The sequence below is a fragment of the Alexandromys fortis genome, unplaced genomic scaffold, assembly GCF_014885135.2.
Source record: "Alexandromys fortis isolate MF-2015 unplaced genomic scaffold, M_Fortis_MF-2015_v1.1 scaffold_106, whole genome shotgun sequence".
NCBI classification, from domain to species: domain Eukaryota; kingdom Metazoa; phylum Chordata; class Mammalia; order Rodentia; family Cricetidae; genus Alexandromys; species Alexandromys fortis.
This window is the reverse complement of record NW_026067980.1, coordinates 2,535,524-2,558,061: the sequence shown is the minus strand read 5'-3', so window position 1 is coordinate 2,558,061 and position 22,538 is coordinate 2,535,524. Positions and strand designations below refer to the sequence as shown.

At 45.6% G+C, this 22,538-nt stretch overlaps 1 protein-coding gene across 3 annotated transcripts in view; it reads left to right on the top strand.

Moving 5' to 3' along the window:
- Dcp1a (decapping mRNA 1A) overlaps positions 1-17,796 on the top strand; it is a 48,097-nt gene extending 30,301 nt beyond the window's left edge. Inside the window, exons 6-10 of one of the 3 annotated variants that reach the window (XM_050158060.1) lie at positions 5,637-5,750; positions 8,907-9,665; positions 10,848-10,913; positions 13,440-13,658; positions 13,905-17,796. In XM_050158060.1, the coding sequence (XP_050014017.1) occupies positions 5,637-5,750; positions 8,907-9,665; positions 10,848-10,913; positions 13,440-13,658; positions 13,905-13,985 (1,239 nt within the window). In that variant the 3' untranslated portion in view covers positions 13,986-17,796. The remainder of the gene's footprint in view (positions 1-5,636; positions 5,751-8,906; positions 9,666-10,847; positions 10,914-13,439; positions 13,659-13,904) is intronic. The other 2 variants (XM_050158062.1, XM_050158061.1) reach the window with 2 other exon arrangements.
- The last annotated feature ends 4,742 nt before the right edge of the window (positions 17,797-22,538 follow it).

The window sequence follows — 22,538 nt, the reverse complement described above, 5'->3', positions numbered from 1 at the left end:
GCTTAGTTGTGACTGGGAAGGACTGTCCTTGAACTCCCAGAGATCCACCTACCTTTGCCTTCCAGTGCTAGGTTTAAAGGTGTGTGCCATCAATCTGACTGTCTAATTAGTTTTACTTTTGTTTTGTTTTGTTTTGTTTTGTTTTTCTTTTGGCTTAGGTTTTACTTTTTCAAGACAACATTTCTATTTGTAGCCCTGACTGTCCTGGAACTCTGTAGACCAGGCTGTCCTCTAACTCAGAGATCCACCAGGCTCTGCCTCCCATGTGCTGGAATTAAAGGCATGCACCACCACCAACTGGCTAAATCATGATTGTTAAAAAAAAAAATAAAATTTGAGGTTTGTTTTTGTTAAAAACGGCTTGGTCCATAGATCTCGTCTCATACTACCTTTGCAGTTCTCGTTAGCTGTCTGTGTTCATGGGTGTTGATCATTACTGCCTGAGTAGGACAGATGTTGCGAGAAGTGGCCGTGGCTTACATCTCCGGCTGAGAAACCACAAAAGGAAAGAAGTCTTCTTTTTTAAATGTTTTAGCACTTTTCCTGGAGTTGAGCATGCTCTCCACTACTGCACCCAACCCCTAGACACTAGAAACGCTAGTGTCAAGTGCACGATCTGAAAATCTGATAAGGTTTCTATTTTTAACTACTACAAAAGCAAATCATTCTATTAAAAAAAATGCTGGAATACATAAGATGTTATGCAAAGTTAAATTCAAATGAAATGCTTGAAGATTTGCTAAATCTTTAACATTTTACTTATAGAGTTTTCTTTTTGTTTTTAAAGCCTATAAATAAGCAGAGCTTCCTTAATAAAAGCTCTGCTTTCTGCCTTGTTTGCCTGTTTTGACATATGGAGCTGCCATTAGAAATGGCTCTGGATCTTAGTGTGTGGATGACTCTTCCCCGGCAGCATATAGGCAGACGGTCTCTCTGTGTCTTCTTGGTGGATTTAAGAGAGTGGCAGCCAAGGGCAGGAAGGATAGGCAAGGCCTCAGGTTTAATGAGATTCACTTTCAATTCTAAATCTTCCCTGTTCAGACAGTTTATATAAGATAATCATCTCTTCCTCCCCCCACCCCCTTTTGGAGGGTCTCAGACTCACTCAAACAAGTGATCCTCCTGACTCGGCCTCCTGACTGTTGAAATCATGCTGTACACTGCCACAGCGGTACAAATAGTTCATGTAATGAAAGACAGCTAAAGCCACTGACTTTACAGCTAGCCCAGTTTGCATTGCTTCTAGCCACAGGACATAATCCTAGATTTTGATTCTTTTTTCCAAGTTTTGTGGGAAAAAAAGTTTAAGAACAGTATTTTTAATTGTTCTTAAGTGTAGGAATACCATTATTTTTCCCAGGAATACCATAATGCTGTAGAAAGTTTTATGTTCAACAAGTAGTAAACAAAAGGAAGGGGCTGTAGTAATTCTGCCAGCTAGAAATAATCAGTGATAATTCTTGTATCCTTCCAAAATTCTGTCCAAGTGTGTAGTTTATGTATGTTAGGATTTTTTTGTTTGTTTTTCAAGACAGAGTTTCTCTGTGTAGTCATGGCTATCCTAAAAATTTACTCTATAGACCAGGCTGGCCTCGAACTCACAGAGATCTGCCTTCCTAAGCCTCCTGAGTGCTGGGATTAAAGGAGTGCACTACCACTCCCAACTGGAACTTTGCATAAATAATACCCTAGATTTCTCTTCATTCCTTTTTGGTCTTTCAAGATAGGGTTTCTCTGTGTAGCCTTGCTCTGTAGACCAGGCTGGCGTAGAACTCAATAGAGAATCTGCCTGCCTCTGCCTCCCGAGTGCTGGAATTAAAGATGTGAGCCACCACTGCCTGCCTTAAATCTTGTTCTTAAGACCTCAGCAATACAAACCCATAACTAAATCACCAAATATCACATTAATCTTCTCCTAAAATTAATTACTTGAAATAGAATTAGTAGATTAGAAGATTTTCGTTAGGTGAGGCTCCAGATTCATTGTATACTCAAGGAAGACCTTGGACTTCTGCTTCTGGTCCCCAAGTGTTATAACTATAGGCATGGGCCACTACAACCCATTTTGAACCTCCTCAAAGATTTTGTGAGATATTATTATCCTCCAACAAATTTGTATGTGATTGGACATATCTCCTACTAAATTTTATGGCTGGTGGCCATCATCAACACAGAAAATGGACCTTGAACAAAGACTCATACAGGTGCCACGCCCTGAAGTGCCTCAGATCGGCTACTACGGTGCCCACGAGGTGCCCGTGTGTCTGAGCATTATCCCTGCTTTGAAGTGTTCTTAGGGACAGCATTATGTTCCTGAGTGACTTTTGAAGACCCTGGTAGAGTAAAATATTTTATGGCCTTTTACAGATCCTTTTCACCTTAACTCAGATGGGTGACATGGGTTGATTGTGTTCTGAAACTAGGCGTAGTAAGTAACACATGCCTATGATCCCAAGAAGGCAGAGACTGAAGGTCAGGGTTCAAGACCAGCTTTAGTTACTTAGTAAGTTTCAGGCTAGTCTGAAGGGACTCTGTCTTTTAAAAAAAAAAAAATGATGTTCTGAAATAATATAAGAATTATCATTTGAATAGGAGAAAAGCAACATTCTATCTATTCAGTTAATATTTGAGTCCCTAGTCCTCGGTTGAGCATGTTTCTGAAAAGTATAATATCAAGAAAATTAACTTTTATTTTTCTTGTTAGTATTGTTCTGTTGCGTGGTGAAGTTTAGAGATGTTTCTTGTTTTGCTGTTTGTTTTTATTGTTATCCTGACATAGACAGTACTTAACAAAAGCTGGAACAAATCTCTAAACTGTGACTTAGGTTTCCAAAACATCATAACTGCATGTCCATCAGTGGTCATCTTTAAGGATTCTTGTGTATGTTACATTGCCTTGTGTTTATTTTTCAGTATTAAGATTTGAACCTAGGACCAACCAAAGATTCTTTTTTTTTTTAATTTATTTATTAAAGATTTCTGCCTCCTCCCCTCCACTGCCTCCCATTTCCCTCCTCCGCCCCCCCGCCAAGTTCCCCCCCCCCCCTCAAGTCCCCTCTCTCATCAGCCCGAAGAGCAGTCAAGGTTCCCTGGCCTGTGGGGAGTCCAAGGACCTCCCACCTCCTTCCAGGTCTAGTAAGGTGAACATCCATACAGCCTAGGCTCCCACAAAGCCAGTACATGCAGTAGGATCAAAACCCAGTTCCATTGTTCTTGACTTCTCAGCAGTCCTTATTGTCCTCTATGTTCAGCGAGTCCGGTTTTATCCCAGGTTTTTTCAGACCCAGTCCAGCTGGCCTTGGTAAGTTCCCAATAGACCATCCCCATTGTCTCAGTGTGTGGGTGCACCCCTCGCGGTCCTGAGTTCCTTGCTCGTGCTCTCTCTCCTTCTGCTCCTGATTTGGACCTTGGGGTTTCAGTCCGATGCTCCAGTGTGGGTCTCTGTCTCTGTCTCCTTTCTTCGCCTGATGAAGGTTAATATCCAGGAGGATGACTATATGTTTTTCTTTGGGTTCACCTTCTTATTTAGCTTCTCTAGAATGACGAATTATAGGTTCAATGTCCTTTATTTATGGCTAGAAATCAATTATGAGTGAGTACATCCCATGTTCCTCTTTTTGGGTCTGGCTTACCTCACTCAGGATAGTGTTTTCTATTTCCGACCATTTGCAAAAAATATTTTCACTTGCAGTATCACTTTTTTTTTTTTTTTTTTTTTTTTTGGGCTTTGGTCATTTAAGACAGGGTTTCTCTGTGTAACATCCTTGGTTGTCCTGGAACTTGCTTTGTAAGCCAGGTTGGCCTCGAGCTCACAGAAATCTGCCTGCTTGTGAGTGCTGGAATCAAAGGGGTGCACCACCATGCCTGGTGCAACATCACTTTTAGCAAGTGCAAATTTAAGTGGTATTGAAATGGATTGGGGTGTCCGTATAGTTTTAACCAAACTATAGCATCTAATTCAAAATTCAGCTCAGACTGGTTTGTACATCTAAATGGAAAGAAACATCAGGCTGATCCCTGAGTTCTGGAAGGGTGGCAGTACATGCTTGTTACGCAAGCATGAGGACCTGAGCAGGACCCCCAGCTGTGGGGTTCAGGACAGTGCTGGGGAGGCAGAGACTAGAGGATCTCTGCGACTTGGTGGCTGTCCAGTATAGCAGAGTCTGTGAGCGTGACACCTGTCTCGATAAAGGAAAGAGTGACTGAGGACATCCAGCTTCAACCCCAGCCTTCATATGCACACATTTGCACACAAAATCCACATGTCAAGAAAAAACTAAGTCAAGTGTGGTTGTCACACCTGTAATCTCAGAACGTCAGGAGACTAAAGCAAAGACCATGAATTCAAAATCAGTCTGAAATGCATAGCAAGACTATCTCAAGAGAGAGAGGGGAGGGAGGGAGGGAGGGAGGGAGGGAGGGAGGGAGGGAAACTTTTAGAAGAAAACAATATTTGCCAATTATACCCTGATTTGTCTTTGCCTAGGTATCTACTCTAGTGAGATGAAACTTGTCTGCACAGTTATTCAAGCTATGTTCATGACTGACTGGGAGATTTTTCAGTGTCAAACAGTTTAGTGTACAGTGTGAGGATCAATGCTTGATTCCCATCACCCCCATAAAAATGCATGCCTTGTCAACCTGTACCCTCAACAGGTACAGGTGGGGTGGAGGAACAGAGGCTTCAGATTTTTGGCTTAAAAATTAAGGATTTGCTGGCCAACCTGTTTGGCCAAAACAGTGAGACGAGAGTGAGCCCAGGTTCATTGTGAGAGGGAGTGACCCGAGATCCTCCTCTGGTTTCCTTCTGCACAGGTGCTCACCCATGTCCACACACATGATTACTACACATAGACAGATAGCTTTTAGAGATTGAACGTGTGCTGGAGAGATGGTTCAGTGGTCAAGAGCGCCTGTTGCTCTTACAGAAGAGCAGCTGGTTCAGTTCCCAGGACCGACAGTTCACATCATCTTTAACTCCAGCTCCAGGAGATCCAGTGCCCCATTCTGACCTCCCCGCATACAGTGCACGTACATACATGTAGACAAAACACTCATGCACATACAATAAAAATCTTTAAAGGTGAAAATAATCCAGATGTTGTATGCTTGGCATTTGAAAAGAAACGAGCTGTTGGTGTTATAAATTAGCTTGCATGAACCTTAAAGGCATTATGCCGTGTGTCAGAAGCCAGTGCTGTGCTTGTATTCCATTCTACCTTAGGTAGCGCTTTTAAAAGACAAAGCCATGGCAGAGAACAAACTGCCGGTTTCTGGGAGTGCTCAGGGGCATGATCTCAGCGGGCTGTCAGAGATGGGCATGCAGGTTGAGCTGTGGCTCCCAACAGTTAAAGGTGTCCTATGTAACTTAAGTTATGGAAAAATCTGGTAGAAAAATTATATCTTTTTCTTAAAATGAGTGATTAAAACCAAAATGGTTAGAGCTACCATATATAGACATAGATTCTTCACTTTATAGAAATTTTATAGAAGTTATAAGAATTGATTGAAACATTATGAGGTTTTTTTGCTTATTTTTTAATTAAGGAATTTTTTGATAACTTCAAATGTAAACCAAATTTTAGACAGCAGTCCTTTTTCAGATGATAGACTTTTTCTTTTAATTCTTTTCCAAGAATCAGATGGGCGGCTCAAATATCTCCAGCCCTGGGTTACAGCCAAGCACTCAGCTCTCCAATCTGGGAAGCACCGAGACTCTAGAAGAGACACCCTCTGGGTTACAAGATAAGGTTTGTACAGCTAAAGCCCTAGCCTTGTCAAAGTAACAAAGCAGTGACATTTTAGGATTTGAACCACTGGGCAAGCTTGGTTCATCACTTGTCTGTCAGAGCATATGTGTGACATCATAATGACATGTCCCCAGTTCCTTCCCCAGGCCCATGAAACTCTGATCTGGACTGTGCAGCAGCCTCCTTTCTAGTCCCCTGGCTTTTGTTCTTGACACTGCTTCCTTTCTCTGTGCTCAGCCAGACGAGCGGAATGAGCTGCTAAAGCCTAGCGTTCGTGCCTCTGCTTTTACAGCTTCCCATGGGGTCCTGTCTCATAGCAATGGCCCACAAGACTCGACCTGGCATCTACCTGTGCCAACAATTCTATTATCTCCTTGCCCACCTAGTCCCTGCCTCGTTACAGCACTCTGACCTGTGTGCATTTGGAGGGCACAGCCACCTCAAATGCCATTCTTTAGACCCCACCTACCTTTTTATTTTATTGTTTTGTTTTGTTGTTTGGTTTTTGGAGACAGGGTTTCTTTGTGTAGCCCTGGCTGTCCTGGAACTCGCAGACTGGCCTCAAACTCACAGAGATCCTCCTGTTTCTGCCTCTTGCACACTAGAATCAAAGATACGCACCACCACCTGGCTCATTTTATGTTGTAAGCAGTTTCTCCTTAGCTCGCATGGCTGACTAGACTAGCCAGTAAGTCCCTGTGACCCCACCCCTGCCTCGCACCGGGCTTAGAAGCCCAAAACTGAGCAGGAAACTCCCAAATGTGAAGGCTGTGTAAGCTGTATAGCAAGACTTTGTCTCAAAAACATGAAATAAAGTAAAGGCGGTAGTGGCGCACGCCTTTAATCCCAGCGCTCGGGAGGCAGAGGCAGGCAGATCTCTGTGAGTTCGAGACCAGCCTGGTCTACAAGAGCTAGTTCCAGGACAGGAACCAAAAGCTACAGAGAAACCCTGTCTCGAAAAAACAAACAAACAAAAAAAAGTAAAACTATATCTTTTTTTCAGCTACAACCAAGGAATTATAAAATATTGAGGTTTGGATTTTGTCAAAAGCTGTGTGATTGTCTAAAACAATTATAAATCCTTCCTCTGCCCCTACACAGAAAGACCATCTGTTTAGTAACACTGCCATCTAGTGCTGGGTAGAGATGATGCTGCCAAACCTTGGTATTGAATCCCATTTCATGAGGGCTGCTAAGGGGGATTTAAGTCAGTGCAGTGCTGGCCATGCAAGCATGAAGGCCAGAGTGTGGGTCCCAGCATCCACACAAAAGCTGAGCTTGCTGGTGCACTGAGGAGGCAGACAGAGACAGGCTTCTAGAGCTCACGGGGCAGCCGCTCTAGCTGAATGGTGAGTCCTGGTTCCTAGGCGACGACATTGGACATTGACTTGTGTCCTCCACAAACATGCACGTTACCTACGTGTGTATACCACATGAACTTGTCTGTATACCACAAATACAGCTCACAAAAAATGCATTTCAATTTCATAATACACTTGTTAAGTTCTCTTGGTAATATTTCTCTGGTGTGGTTTGTTTAGTTTTTTTTCATATGATTTAATTCCTATTTTTTAACATAGAAATATGACTTCTTACCTGAACTTTCTGCAGAGTAGCCCTAATACTTCATTTTCCAAAATAGATCTAAATGTGCTGCATATACATAACAGTATGATTTTATAATCTACATTAATTTGCATTAATGAATATGAATATTGTTTTCCATTACTTTCCTTTGGTTTTGTCTAAGTTAACTTGGGCTGGATTGGATTAGATCCTAGAGGATAGTTTCATCTAGCTGAGAACGCATTAGGTGTCTGAGGTACCTTTAGACCTCTCCTCCTCCCCACTGTCCCCTGGCTTCTAGTGTACAGCTCTGCTCCACTCCCAGCTCAGTGGTAAGGACATTGGTTGGAATTGTTTTATTTGATTTGGTCTTAGTTTTGGTCCAGTGTGGAACACACTGTGCAGGCTAGGCTTACCTTAAATTCAGACAAATTCTCCTACCTCCACTCGCCATCCAGGGTTACGGGCAGTTCTTATTACACAATCTTGAACCATTTTTTTTATCATAAAGAATTTTTTTAATTGCTGGACATTGAGCAATCAGGAAGCTGAAACATGATTGTTGAAAACTCAAGGCCCGCCTGGATATATCCCCCAAAGAGTATAAATGACCCAAGATCTGATGTGTACATAGCTTGGTAGCAAAACTGTGAAATAATTATCACATATGGTTATGTGATTGGTTATGTAATTTTTATCTTTACAATTCTGTAAATTTTCCAGTTAGTACTCAAGAATTTAACCTTGATAATTTTTATTTAGAATTTGGGCTCTAGAGAAGTAAAAGTATGAGGAAATCGAGCCATGTGAATTATTATTATTCCTTTTTACTTCTACAATTTAAAAAGACATTTTGATATAGCCTCACTGTGTAAGAGATCTTTCAGAGTTCGAGGCCAGCCTGGTCTGCATAGTGAGTTCCAGGACAGTCAGGGCGGTAGAGAAACCTTGTCTCAAAATAAAATAAAACCACTCCAGATTCAGAATCTCACTTTAACCTTAAGAGCACAGCAAAAAGAGGAATAAAGAATACCCTCTGCACACACACATGCTGGAGCAGGTTCCCCACCGAGCCCCTCCCCTAGCTCCAGTCTTCAGTGGATGGATGGGTCCCTGACATTTGAGGGCACGGAGCAGCAAAGGCCTCATAATATGGGTGAGATTGTTTCTGGTATTTAGGTTCCTGCAGTTCAGTGCTAGCTTTTTGTGAGGAACAGTAAAAATTAATTTCTTAGACTTTTGTCCCCTTTCTTGCTGGGATCATGTCCCGGTATGTCAGTAACAATGGGCACTTAAGCACAGGGAGCTTTGTTGTGATACCAGTGCCCCTTAAGTGTAGCTAAGTTCACCAGGGGAACAAGTAAGCTAAACTATTGCCTGAAACTCCACAGTACAGACTTTGTTAGAAGCAGATTTCTATCCTTGACCTGGAGAGCCTTTGGTAGGCGCTGCAGAATCCTTCTGCATCCTAGGTTACCCCAGGCATTTTTTTCTCCTTGCTTCTACATATTTCTATGTAATGAAAAAGAATTTTGGTTACAGTTGTTCACAGAGAGTTCTTCCATTGTGTTGTTTGATTTTACTTTTTAGTCTGCTTCATCTGGGCACAAGCATCTGACAGTAGAAGAGTTGTTTGGAACCTCATTGCCAAAGGAGCAGCCAGCAGTCGTGGGTCTAGAGTCAGAAGACGTGGAGAAGCTGCCCGGAGATACAGCGCAGAAAGAGCCCAGTTCATTCCTCCCATTTTCCTTCGAGCAGTCAGGGGGAGCACCTCAGTCTGAAAACCTGGGTGTCCATTCTGGCGCTCGCCACACAGTCCAGCCTGAAGCCACCGCCCCGGTGCTCATCACTCCTGCCTCCATTGCACAGGCGGGTGAAAAGCATGCCCCAAGCTACACCATCCCGCTAAGCCCTGTCCTCAGTCCCACTCTGCCAGCTGAAGCTTCTGCCACACAGCTTCCTCACTTACCTCGGAATAGTACCTTAATGCAAGCAGTGAAGACCACACCTCGACAGAAGTCTCCACTCCTGAACCAGCCAGTCCCTGAGCTCAGCCACAGCAGTCTGATTGCTAGCCAGAGCCCCTTCAGAGCCCCAGGGAGCCTGTCGAGCACAGCTGGCACACCCCTCCCAAGCGTTGATCTGCTCCAGAAACTCAGGTTGACCCCACAGCATGACCAAATACAGGCACAGCCACTTGGAAAAGGTGCAATGGCACCCAACTTTTCTTCAGCAGCTGGCCAGCTGGCCACCCCTGAGAGCTTCATAGAGCCTCCCTCTAAGACAGCAGCAGCAAGAGCAGCAACCTCAGCCTCCCTGAGCAACATGGTGCTTGCTCCAGCCCTTCAGGTAATGCAGGAAGGAGTGAAGGGATTAAACTGCAAGAGCCTTGGTTTTAAGTGATGTGACACACTTTGTGTGTGTGTGTGTGTGTGTGTGTGTGTGTGTGTGTGTGTGTGTGTGTTGTTTTGTACACTAGCCTCCCCCACCCCTGCCCATGGTCAGTAGTAGCTGAATTTGCTATAGGAACAAACCTGGGGGAGTTAGCATTGGGAGATGAATAAATTGTAAGTTAAGGAGTTGAGTTTTGTTCTCAGACCTTGGAAGGCACTGAAACATTCTGAATGAAATATGCCTTGTTGGAAATGGCAGAAACAGGAGTCAGACCACTCGTTACAGAATAAGCTGACAGTCACTTGGGCCTGAGCAGTAGGGACCTGTGTTGGGCAGTGTGGACAAGGTTTTTTTTTTTAAATGTCCAGTCAGTGAGGCTTCATGGTAGAGTGGTGTAGAGGGGAAAGGAGCCGAGTTTGTGTGAGTGGTGCCTGGCCACAGCCGGAAGGGAGTGGAGTGACTGCTCTGTGACTGCTGACTGCATCCACCAGAAGGAGCAGTCTGCTCTCGGGGCAGGGTTGTGTCGGGAGGTAGGATCCTGCTCTTTTCCTTTGCTGTGATAAAATACCAGAAGAAGCCTAGGGAAGGAAGTTTACTTTGGTTTCTGATGCAGAGGAAAAGGGTCTGTCCCAAGACTCAGTTAATCTGGAAGCTCAGGCGGTGCCTTCTCCACGATCAGCCCTAAAAGACGGCACAACACTCTTGCATGCTGCCTGGCAGAAACACTTACATATGTGTAAATACTCACTTAGATGGGAATAACTGATTTTAAGATCTTGCTTTTGCAAAGAAAAAGTAAACTTGCAGCTGCTTAAGAGGCTGAGGCAGGAAGAATGTAAGTTCAAGGCCAGCTTGCACTCTAGACATACAAACCCCAGAACTGAGGCTGTGGTCACTAGTACAGTCTGCCTGACTCGCAAGCCCTGAGTTCAGCCCCACCACACTTCTTAGAGCCACCTGAAAGGTTCTGCCAGTGCATCTTCCCAGGGGACTCCACGGGTCCTCAGCCCAAAGCTCTCGTGGTGGAGAGGAGTCCTTGGTTGCATTGCCAAGAAGTTTCTCTCAGCCTCTGAACCATTCCTTGTTGATAAGTATTATTTATCACCACTGTCTGTTCTTTTCCATTAAACATTTCAGTCTATGCAGCAAAACCAGGATCCTGAAGTATTTGCCCAGCCTAAGGTGTTGCCCAGCGCCGTCCCGGTAAGGATCCCACCGTGTGTGTGTGTGTGTGTGTGTGTGTGTGTGTGTGTGTGTGTGTGTGTGTGTGTGTACACATACATGTGTGGAGGGCCAGCGCTGACTTTATGTGTGCCTTAGTTCTTCTCCACTTTATGTACTGAGCCAGGGCTTCTGGTTGAACCTAACCAAGTTGCTGTCCCCACTTCCTGTGCACTGAGATTGCAGGTGGGCCACCACAGCCATCAGATTTTTTTACAAGTTTCTGGGGATCCAAACTCAGGTCCTCTCAAGCTGACCTAAAGCAGACATGGCAAGCACTTCACCATTTCCCTAGCCCTGGGACTTCCTTTTCCCTGAAGAGCACATTGAACATTTTTTGGTTCTGTTGGTGTGAAGTCCACTCTTACCACCTTAGTGAAAGCTGAGGCGCTCAAGCTCTGACCTGTCGAGGTGTCCCTTCTAGAACTGAGGTGCTGAGCCTTACAGACCTTCTGTTAACTCTACGGAGATGTCAGCATTGACTGCAGCAGGCAGGTCAGCATTGGGTGGGCCGTCAGCCTTATTTGTAACTGGGTGGGTGCTGGGCACCATATCAACCTTGACCTGGAAAAGCAGAGAGTCCCTGCAGACAACCGCTGTGCTGCACAGCCCCTCACTTCTGATGGCAAAGCCTCCTAGGCTTTGCACACTTCACCCCTTCTTTCCAACACTGCCCTGGTTTTGACACGTGCTGTCCACCAACCCTGAAAGACACAGTTCTACTGTGTCACTTGCTTGCCTGTTACTGAGCCTGTACCCTCTCCTGGATTCAGAAGTTCTCCTTTGTCTGCTTCAGGAAAGCTTGTCCTCTTGTGGTCATCAGGAGATGCTCCCAGCCCAGTTCTATAGCAAAAGCAAAGAGCTGGAGAGTTGACTCAGCAGTTGCTGAGCACTAGTTCTTCTGGTACACAAGCATACATGCAGGCAAAGCACCCATACACAAATGGAAAAGCACACATAAAATCCTTTTTTTTCCTTCTTTTAATTGTTTTTATCGAGCTATATATTTTTTCTCCACTCCCCTCCTATCCTTTCCCATGGTCCCCATGCTCTCAATTTACTCAGGAGATCTTGTCTTTTTCTACTTCCCATGTAGATTAGATCCATGTATGTCTCTCTTAGGGTCTTCTTTGTTGTCTAGATTGTAAATTATAGGCTGGTTTTCTTTTATGTTTAAAAGCCACTTATCAGTGAGTACATGTGATAATTGTCTTTCTGTGTCTGGGCTACCTCACTCAATATGTTTTCTAGATCCATCCATTTGCCCGCAAATTTCAATATGTCATTATTTTTCTCTGCTGTGTAGTACTCCATTGTGTAAATGTGCCACATATTTCTTATCCATTCTTCAATTGAGGGGCATTTATGTTGTTTCCAGGTTCTGGCTATGACAAACAATGCTGCTATGAACATAGTTGAACACATGTCCTTGTGGCACGATTGAGCATCCTTTGGGTATATACCCAAAAGTGGTATTACTGGGTCTTGAGATGGATGTTGTTTCCTAATTTTCTGAGAAACTGCCATACTGAAATCCAAAGTAGCTGTATCGGTTTGCACTCCCACCAGCAATGCAGAAGTGTTCCCTATACCCCACATCCTCTCCAGCATAAGTTGTCATCAGTGGTTTTGATGTTGGCCATTCTTACAGGTGTAAGTAAGATCAAATCTCAGAGTTGTTTTGATTTGCATTTCTCTGATGGCTAAGAATGTTAAACATTTTCTTAAGTGTCTTCCAGCCATTTTAGATTACTCTGTTGAGAGTTCTCTGTCTAGGTCTATACCCCCCCCCCTTTTTTTTATTGGATTATTTGTTCTTTTGATGACCAGTTTCTTGAGTTCTTTGTATATTTTGGAGATCAGCCCTCTGTCTGATGTGGGGTTGGTGAAGATCTTTTCCCATTCTGTAGGCTGTTATTTTGTCTTGTTGACCATGTCCTTTGCTTTACAGAAGCTTCTCAGTTTCAGGAGGTCCCATTTATTAATTGTTTCTCTCAGTGTCTGTGCTGCTGGGGTTCTATTTAAGAAGTGGTCTCCTGTGGCATTGTGTTCCGGTGTACTTCCCACTTTCTCCTCTATGAGGTTCGGGCTCACATAAAGTCTTAAGGAAAAGCACAGTGGCTCAGATAAGAATCCTCAGGTTCAGATGGTGGAAAGTGAAGGCCAAGCCAAGGCTGTCCTCTGGCTTCCGTTCCTGCTCCATGGAGCTCACAGTGGAGTACACAGAGATTTTAAAGAGACCAGGAGTGTGGGGCACCTCTTTAATCCTGCACTTGGGAGATAGAATTCTAGGCCAGTCTCATCTACATTGTAAGTTCCAGGGTAGCAAAGGCTGCAGAGTGAGGCCTTCTCTAAAAGAAAAACGAGGATCTAAGAGTTTAGTGTTTAGCTCTGCCCTGCGCCAGTCTTGTGCTATACTAGCTCTGTCGTCACATGTCCCTGGTGTGGACTTGGACGCCTGCTCCTGCTGCAGTGCGAAGTGACTGCTGCTCTGTTGTTCCTCCACAGATGGCGGGCCCCCCGCTGGCTGCTGCAGCAACCACAGCAGTGTCCTCTGTCCTGCTGTCCCCCAGTGTGTTCCAGCAGACCGTTCCCAGGTCCACAGACCTAGAGCGGAAAGCAAGTTCTCCCTCCCCGCTCACTGTTGGGACACCAGAAAGTCAGAGAAAGCCTTCCATTATTCTCAGCAAGTCTCAGCTCCAGGACACACTGATACATCTAATAAAGGTATGGAGGGGGTCAGCTTAGCTTCTAATTTTGTATCTCAGCAAAGTACAAATTCAGATGGCTGCCTGGGAGAAAGCCCACTCTTTCGGGGTACGCGCTCCTGGTGGGGTGGTGACTGTCACTGTCATTGTCTGCGTTTGGGGAGTTAGCTGCACCAATCCTGTTCCTGTCCTCCTAAGCTGTCAGCAACACAGTCAGTTCTGAAGAGGTAGCTGACACTGTCTCCCTGTTTCCCGTCTCTTCCAGAACGACTCTAGCTTCCTCAGTACACTTCATGAAGTCTACTTGCAGATGTTGACCAAGAACAAAGACAACCACAACGTATGACTGGAGTACAGTCCATGTGAAGGTGGAGGGCGCACCTCAGAAACAAGCAGGCGTCTCGTGGGCCATCTGACTAGAATGTGGAGCTTTGAGAAGCCTGAGTGTGAGCCTTTGAGAGAGCCTTGGTCCTTAAGGATGTTTTCTAGAACATTCTCAGTGATGATGGAGGTTTCACTGTGAAGCATCACCAGCAGACCTTTGTTTGACAAAAACAACAAAGCAGACCATTGTGTTGAGTTCCATGGGTGTGTGTGGAAGGAGGAGCCACCAGCCTTGCAGCAGAGCTCAGTGGAGCCCATGCCCTCCCTCCACTTCCAGCCCTACAAGCTCTGAACTGAATGTCAGCTCCACAAAGTAGCTTCAAGTTTTAAGGATCAGAATTTAAGTTGATTCTTTAGAAGGTATTGTTCAAGTGAAGTATGTTTTCTATGAGCACCCGCTTGGGCCTTAACACTTCTGGGATTTCTTTGTGTTTCGTTACGTGTTCCTGGTCCCACCGTGCTCAAAGGCCAGCGAAGCACGGCTGTTTGGATAGGGCCCGGCGGGGCTCTGATGGAGGAGACACGGAACCTTAGAAGCAGAGTCTGGGCTGCCAAGATTCCAGTCCTACCAGAAGGCTCCACTTTTAGTAAACTCTCCAGTGGTTTGGAAGTGTCAAGTTTGTGTGTGAAGCACAGCCTTATTTTCCTTTTCTGTCTAAACAGTTAAAGTTATTGTTGATTGTTTCCTTAACGCTTTGACAAAAGGACCAGTGGACCGATCTGACAAAGCCATTCTGGTTCCATTCCTCCAGTGTGCTGAGAGCAGTTTTAAAGCTATGCAGGAAAGGGAGCTGCACTCACACTGCCCTTCCTTTGTGTGGAAGACGAGGCAGAGCACGCGTGAGCCGCCGAGCCTCCCCAGTGTATCCCGAGGCTGGGAGCTCTTCCAGCCCTGGGCGACTGTGAAGACGCTTTGTGATGCTGCTATCGATCTGCCATGGTTTCTATTTATTCTTTTATGGCATGTAGTGGTGGTTAGTAATATTTTAATGTAGAATTTGATTATTTCAGCAATAGCAATTTTGAGATATTCTTTGAATGAAAAGTGTCTGTTTCTATGATACAGGTCATTTTGTAGTATTTAACCAATTAAGATGCACTGCTTACTTTCCTGAGCACTATTTAATGATGGGAAGAACCCAGTCGGCTCACCCAGCTAGCATAAGGATTCGCTGTGAATAATGCAGACAGGCGCGACAGTTCCGCGGGAGTAGTCGCTCAAGCTTTAATGGGAACTCAAATCAAAGGCTCATCAATTTCTTTCTAGCTGAAATTTTAGATAATTACTTATTAATTACTTATTTTAGTTTGGTCTTAGTTTTTTAGCCTCGAGACTCCTTGGACCGGCTCCTGCTGATCTCCACATGCTTCCTGGGCAGCGTTTCTGCGTCTCGGTCCAGTGTCTCCTCTTGCTGTCTTTCTAGTTTTGTGTGCAGTGTGCAGAATTCAGGGAAGCCTACTTTTTCGTACTCAATTAGGGATAGTTTGTTTTCATGATAGTGTATAAATTTAGCAACCAAAAATTAATTGTTCCTATGTTCCTATCTAAGGAAGATAAAGTTTAGTGAGATGACGTGTTGCTGACAATAGGAGGTGCTGGTCAAGGGACCACGGGGCTGTGCTCATAAGGGGAACACTGTAGGTGTGGTCGCCCGGGTGTGTCTGCAGTGCACGTCAGTGAACGAGAGTCAGCGTCCTCCTTCCAGTAGGAGTTTGAGTTTAGCGATGCTTTTGAGTGTGTGTGATATCAGAGAGAAGAGTGGGTGCTTAGAGAGCACCTGCAATCAGATCTGCTACTTTTCACCCTGAATCCTAGGAATGACTAAGACAAACCTGAAGTAGAATCTCCTAGAAGGCTTCCTCAGTGTAAACATAAACTTCCAAGTGCCGAAGTGATGGAGACTTGAAAAGGGTAAACCTATTTCAACTCTCAGATTTATATATTCCAAGCATTTACTTCAGATTCAGAAGCCAGAAGTTCCAGTTCATGATTGCTAGGATGTCAGGCCAGAATGAATCCTCAGAGAGCCAGGCCAAGCCTGGGTAGTTGCAGTTGGATGAGCCTGGCCTCAAAGTCAGCTCCATTGCCTTATTCCTCATTCAGGCATACGATCGAGAAACTCTACTAGCATAGCTTGCATGTTTACAGTGTCTTTGCTGGAACCTTAGCTGAATTAAAAGGGACATTGGAGATGCTTCTTGCTAGGTTGGCAGAGTCTAGGAGACCGCATTTAGGCCACTGTCCATCTGTGTACACATCCATCCCTCACCCCTACAGTCAAAGGTCTGGGACGAGCAGCCCAGAGTTTGGGGTACAGTGTGTCTGGGGTGTCACCAGTGAGTGACTCTGCTCTGATTTTTGTTGTACTTAATGTCATGTCTTTGAGTGGGTGTACACCCCAGCTGACCCCACCCCAGTCCAGTTCCTCTCAGACAACCTTGTTCCCAGTTATACACCTTTCCTGGGCCCCATGACGCTTGCCACTTGATCTACTTGACTTTGAGTCCTAAGTCTCAAGTGACCATGACCATCAGTATCAGGAGAGACACCCCTGCACTCTCCGTATGGACTATCCACAGTTTGCCCTGGACAGTGGTGTTTCTTGCAAGGCCTTGGCCCAGGCTTGGCTTAGATACCAATGACCAGATTTTGCATGTGTGAGCATTGGTTCTGTTTGTTCTCAGTCTTCTAGTGGGGATTATCAACACTACTGAACCCACTAGTGAGTAGTCTTTTGAAACCATGCAGCTTTATTGTTCTCCTTCCCCAAAGAACATTGTTTGGAGTTTTCTCATTTCGGTAGTAGAGGCCATAACTGCCATTGAGATACTAACGATGCAAAAGAAACTGAAGGTGCCTCACTGCTTACAAAGCAGACTTAGCCATCGCGCTGTACCGTGGAGGGAAGAAAGGACTGGGCACAGCAGGACCCTGTGAGGGGCCATGGCCTAAGTCCTGTGTCCTTGTGGCACATCTACTGTGGACCATGAGTTTGTTCTTGCCTGCCTTTGGTTTTCTTCCGTTGTGTTCAGAGCATCTAAAACCAACAGTGCCCTGTTTTCAAGAACCCCATGTTTGGGTCTGAGCAGAACTCCTTACAGTAGACTTCAAAGGCCATGCCTGAGAGCATTTCCATAAGCAGCCTGGGCCTCAAGGAGCCTGCTGGGGTTTGGTTTGGGGTTATTTTGCTTTGTTGTCTTTTCTTCAAGTTTCAGCAGGCGAGATGTGCAGTGTTTCCATGGATTCAGATTCACCATCATTCTTTAAAATGCTGCATTGCAATATCGATCACTTTGAAGCGGGAAAAATGCAAAGTTGTGTTTCCCTTTGATCTCTGAATCCTTAGGGAGCGAGTTAGCACACGTGCTGTGAGTGGTCCTTCCTCGTACTGCTTTGGCCATGTGGCTCTCATGACTTTCCATTGTACCAGGTTCTCAGCTCTTTCGAGGAGACGAGAAGCCCTTCACCACCGTGAAGCTTTTGTTCCATGAGCGCAATGCCACCTCATTAACCTTTTTAGTGGTGTGGGTTTCATACCATCTGTGTATGTTTGCAAATATTAAGTTATTACATGTTTTAAAATGAGCATTTTTCATCCTAAATTTTATATGTTTGCAAATATATTTTTTTAATAAAATTTCAAAACCAAGTTTTAGCACCTACTAAAAGTTCCAATTGTGTTTTTATTTAGTTTGTATAAATAGGAACTGTCGGATGAGTTGTACCTTGCCAGAGCCCTGTACTGCTCAGGTGGCATAAGGGCAGGGAATAAAACCAGCCAAAATCAAAAGACAAGCCATGTATGCCTGTTTCAGCCTCTGTTTCTCCACAAGTCCGGCCATCAGAAGACAGGCACGGGTGTGTGATGTGGGGCTGAGCTCTGTGGCTAAGTGCTTGCTCCACAAGCATACAGGCTTGAGTTCAGACCCTCAGCAACTGTTTTGTTTGTTGCCAGTGTGAAGACATGCCTCTGACCCCAGTGCGGGAGAGGCAGGGACAGCTGGATGCTGGGAAGTCAGTGTAACCCTTTCAACAGCTCCAGGGTCAGTGAAAGACACTTGTCTCAAAAGAATAAAGTGGAAAAGTGATTTAGAGAACGTGGTGTCAACCCACTGGCATCCATACACACACACACACCACACAAAGACGTGTGTATACCAGAAGAGGTTTAGTGTGCCTCATGACCACATTACAACATATTCCGTTTAGATCTGAACTGACTTTATTTGTAACTAGAATTCTGCAAAGTTTCTTCTTCTTTTAAAAAAAAATTAGTTTTGTTTTTAATACAACACAGGGCTATGTGTGTGCTAAACGTATACCCCAGCACCGAACCACACTCCCACTTCCTAGGAAGTTGGTCTTTATAGCAGAAAATGAAAGCAAATTAATTCAGTTACTCTTCTTCATAGAGATTAGAGCAGATGGCCTTCCTAATCATGCCAGCTACAACTGGCCTCATGGGAACTGTCAAAGACTAATACTTTCTTAAAAATACTTTGTGCATTGGGGCATGAACATCAAGAGAATGAAGGCGACCGCTGAGTGGAAGAAAACACTGACAGGAGTCCTGTCCGGACCTCTGCAGGCATGGTGGCGCGCACCTGGGTCCCAGCACGCAGCAGGTGGGGTGAGTTCCAGGCCATCCTTGTCTGCATAGCAGAATCAGTCTGGGCTATATAAATGAAACCTGTCTCGGGAAGGCAGAGGCGGGAAGATTCGTGAATCCAAAGGGGCCAACCTAGCTACATAGTAAGAACCTGCTTTGTTGTATTTTTCTTAGAAAGCCTGTCTTTACTCCATATCAGGGAGCATGTTTATCCTCCCTGATAGATTATTCGGTGTTGTAGGTTCTTGGGTCCTTCATGTTGCTGCTAGTCATTAACAGGTAGGTTGTAGATGCAGCGTAACTTTGCTAGAGCACGTACCTCACACAGCCACGAGTTCCATCCCCAGTACCACATCATACAAAGAGATGTATCTCATTGCAGCACCTGGGAGACAGCTGCCAAAGGAGTAGAAGCTCAAGGTCACCCCAAGCTCTAGAGTTCAAGACGCTACAGGCTAGGCTGTAAACTCAGGAGATGGCCCAGTTGGTAAGGTGCCTACTGCACAAACGAGGGACCTGGATTCAGAGCCCCATCGCCTATCAAGCGCCTATGGCTGCATCCCTGGCAGTGAGTGGGGACGGTGGGGGATGGAGACAGGTCTCTAGAACTAGCCAGCCTAGCCAGATTGATGAGGTTGAGAGACCCTGTCTCAGTCACGTGGAGAACCAGCCAGATGGTTCAGTGGGTAAAGCACCTGCAGTCACGCTCAATGACTGGTTTAAACCCTGGACCCTCGTGGTGGGAAGAAAAGTAACTCCTCCAGGTTGTCTGTCCTCTGACTGCTACATGTGGCATGCCCACATACACAAATAAGGGCGTGGAAATTTTTTAATTGAAGTGGACAGTGATTGAGAAAGACTGTCCACCTCTAGCCTTCACACATATGATAGATAGCACACTGTACACACACACACCTAGGTAGGAGTTGAGGTCACTGTTTTTTTGGAATTGTGTGAGAAACTAAATCCACCAGAATCTGAATAAACTGGAGAACTTTCTATGAACAAGACAAGATCAGGGACTCTGGCTCATGGACGAGGTGCTGCTGGAAGTCTGGTGTCAGAGCTGTCAGGAGCGATTGGTCTAGAGAAGATGAAGCTGGTGCAGTCGTGTAGAGCGAGGGGACAGCACTGAGGTGAAGGCGGGGAGATGCCCCCTGAACCCACAGAGATGCCAGGTGGGTGTGGAAGGCATTCTGAGAGGTGGGACAGAGAACCTGAGCTTGGAACTTGATGTATTTCCTCACTGTCCCTGCCCCAATGTCATGAATAAGATACAGTTAGTGGTTTCCAAGCGTCCCAGGGTGCTTGTGGGTCAGGACAGTTGAGCCCTCTACCGGACCCTTTGCCAAGCTTTTCGGCACGACCCTAAGTCGTCATGCACTGCCGGCTGTTCAAGCGGCCCAGAAGACGGTCCGCCCACAAAACAAAGCAAAATCTATTTTCTAATTACATTTTTAGATTTGTTTGTTTTATTCTGTGTGTATGCGTGTCTGGCCTGCATGTGTATCTGTATAACACACGTGTGCCTGATGTCCCCAGAGGTCAGAAGACAGTATCTCCTGGAACTGGAGTTAGGAATGGCTGTGAGCCACTATGCAGGTGCTGGGAACTGAACTTGGGTCCTCTACAAGAGCAACAAGTGCTCTTAACAACTGAGCAATTTCTCTAGCCTCCAACAAAATTCATTTTTATATCCATGGGATCGTTGCAGATCCTTCCATCACCTCTTCCTGCACAGGGTAATCCAGGAGCTATCAGAATCAAGGCAAGGATGAAGATCTCTCTCTGCTGTTCCAGCCCAACCTCTCTAAAAGCGCCCCAGTAGCTCCGCTCATCTCCTGCCCAGCCTCGTTAAGCATGGCCACCTGGGCAGAGCCCACAGGCGCTGCCTGCCCTCCACCCAGGAAGATACCCACGCCTTGGGCAATGCCAGGTGGGGCTTGTCTTCTGAAATTACAAGTTAGAATGACTTGGCACCTTTTCTGTACATTGAAGGAAAGTAAGGCCAGCAGTACTGGGCTGGGCTTATGCGATGACTCAGAGGGTCAACCACACAGTCTGGACATGCAAGGTCCTGTCTGTAGCAGCTCCTCACTCTGGGGCCAGCATGCGTGTGTGTGTGTGTGTGTGTGTGTGTGTGTGTGTGTGTGTGTGTGTGTGTGTGTGTGTGTGTGCGCGCGCGTGTGCGTGGTGTTCACAAGCACATGTATTGCAAGCATAAAAGCCCTGCTAACGTTTACCCAATGGGAAACAGATGGTTGACCTTCCTCTGTACCAGAAGTAATCCAGAAGCAGAAAGGAAAGGGACAGCTTGGGAACACAGATCCCTAAGCCCAACACTCCGGAGGCTGAGGCAGCATGATCATGAGTTCAAGGCTGGCCTGGGATACCTAGCAAGACCCTGTCTCAAAAACATACCCTACAGGAAATGGGCCCGAAGAGATTTGTTGCAGAGAGGGGGCCCAGTGCACCCAGGCTGGCTGGCAAGTTGGAAATTCATCAGGCTGCTGGGCTCTCACACTGAAGCTCTTCTCCACAGAGGAGCCCTTTCCTGTCTCTCCTCTCACCCAAGCAGCCCGAGTCACAGGATCATCCAGGATAACTCTGACTTAATCACACCTTCATAGCAGCACGGCAGCACCTAACTTAGAGCTTCATTGAATATGGGAACTACAGACTAGCTAAATAAATTCTTTAAACTGATCACACACAAAGGGACAGATGTTAGCAACGTGTTTCCTTGAGTTTGTGAGCCATCCTCATGAAGTTATCTATCCCCTGAAGGGGGCTGTGGGAACCTCAACATGACTGGTTGGCCACAAGTTCTGGAAATCCAGACCTGTGAGTGGAATGGCTTGGGACTGAACCTCAACCTGTGAGGTCAGATGGACTGGATTGAAGTAGAGGAGTCCAGATGGTGTGTAAGGCTGGATTGCTGGTGGGGAGAAATTCCCCACGCATCTTGGTGACCAGTGGCCACAGAAGCACAGGAGGGGGTCTGGGGATAGGGAAGCACTTCACTTGGATTCTTTCCCCAGTATTTAATACTCCAGGTCATTGAAGGGTACGCCCTCAGCTCCATGGTGAATTCAAGACAAGCTTGGGCTGCATGAAAACCTTTCTTAAAAAAATAATAAATAAAAACCAAAGGGTGACTTTTGTGGTGTTTGCTACAGCATAATATGACTGTGATTGATGTGGGAAGGTCATTTGTCAATCTGTTGTTTCATTGGTCAATCAATAAAGAAAACCGTTTGGCCTGATAGGTCAAAAATTAGGTAGGTGGAGTAGACAAAACAGAATGCTGGGAAGAAGGGAAGTGAGCCAGACACCATGCCTCTCCTCTCTGGGTCAGACACGGTGAAGCTCCAGCCCAAGATGGATGTACACTAGAATCTTCCTGGTAAGCTACTACCCTGTGGTGCTACAGAGATTATTAGAAATAGGTTAAGCACAAAGTGAGAATTAGCCAAGAAGAGGCTAGATATAATGGGCCAGGCAGTGTTTATATGAATACAGTTTGTGTGTTGTTATTTCGGGGCATAAGCTAGCCAGGCGGCCGGGAGCCAGTGGCAGAAATGCAACCTGCTGCTCCTTCTACATGTGATTTAAAACAAAACAACAGAAATAGTCAACAAACAAACAAGGAAAAAATGAGAAAACAATGTGTTCCTGGGTGAGACAGCTCCCAGCTAAGCTAAGGAGCTGCAGCAACCCTCCACCATGTCCAGGTTCTCTTTCCCTCAGCACACACCATTTCCTCTCATGGCGGCTGCCCTGGCTGCCACACGGGGTCCAGAGCCTGCAGAGGTCATCGAGTAAGAAGTCTGTAGGGGGTTCCCGGTTTTCTCCTCTTGTCCCATAGCCCTTTGCTTGCCGGCCGTGAGGCATGTGCTAGTTAG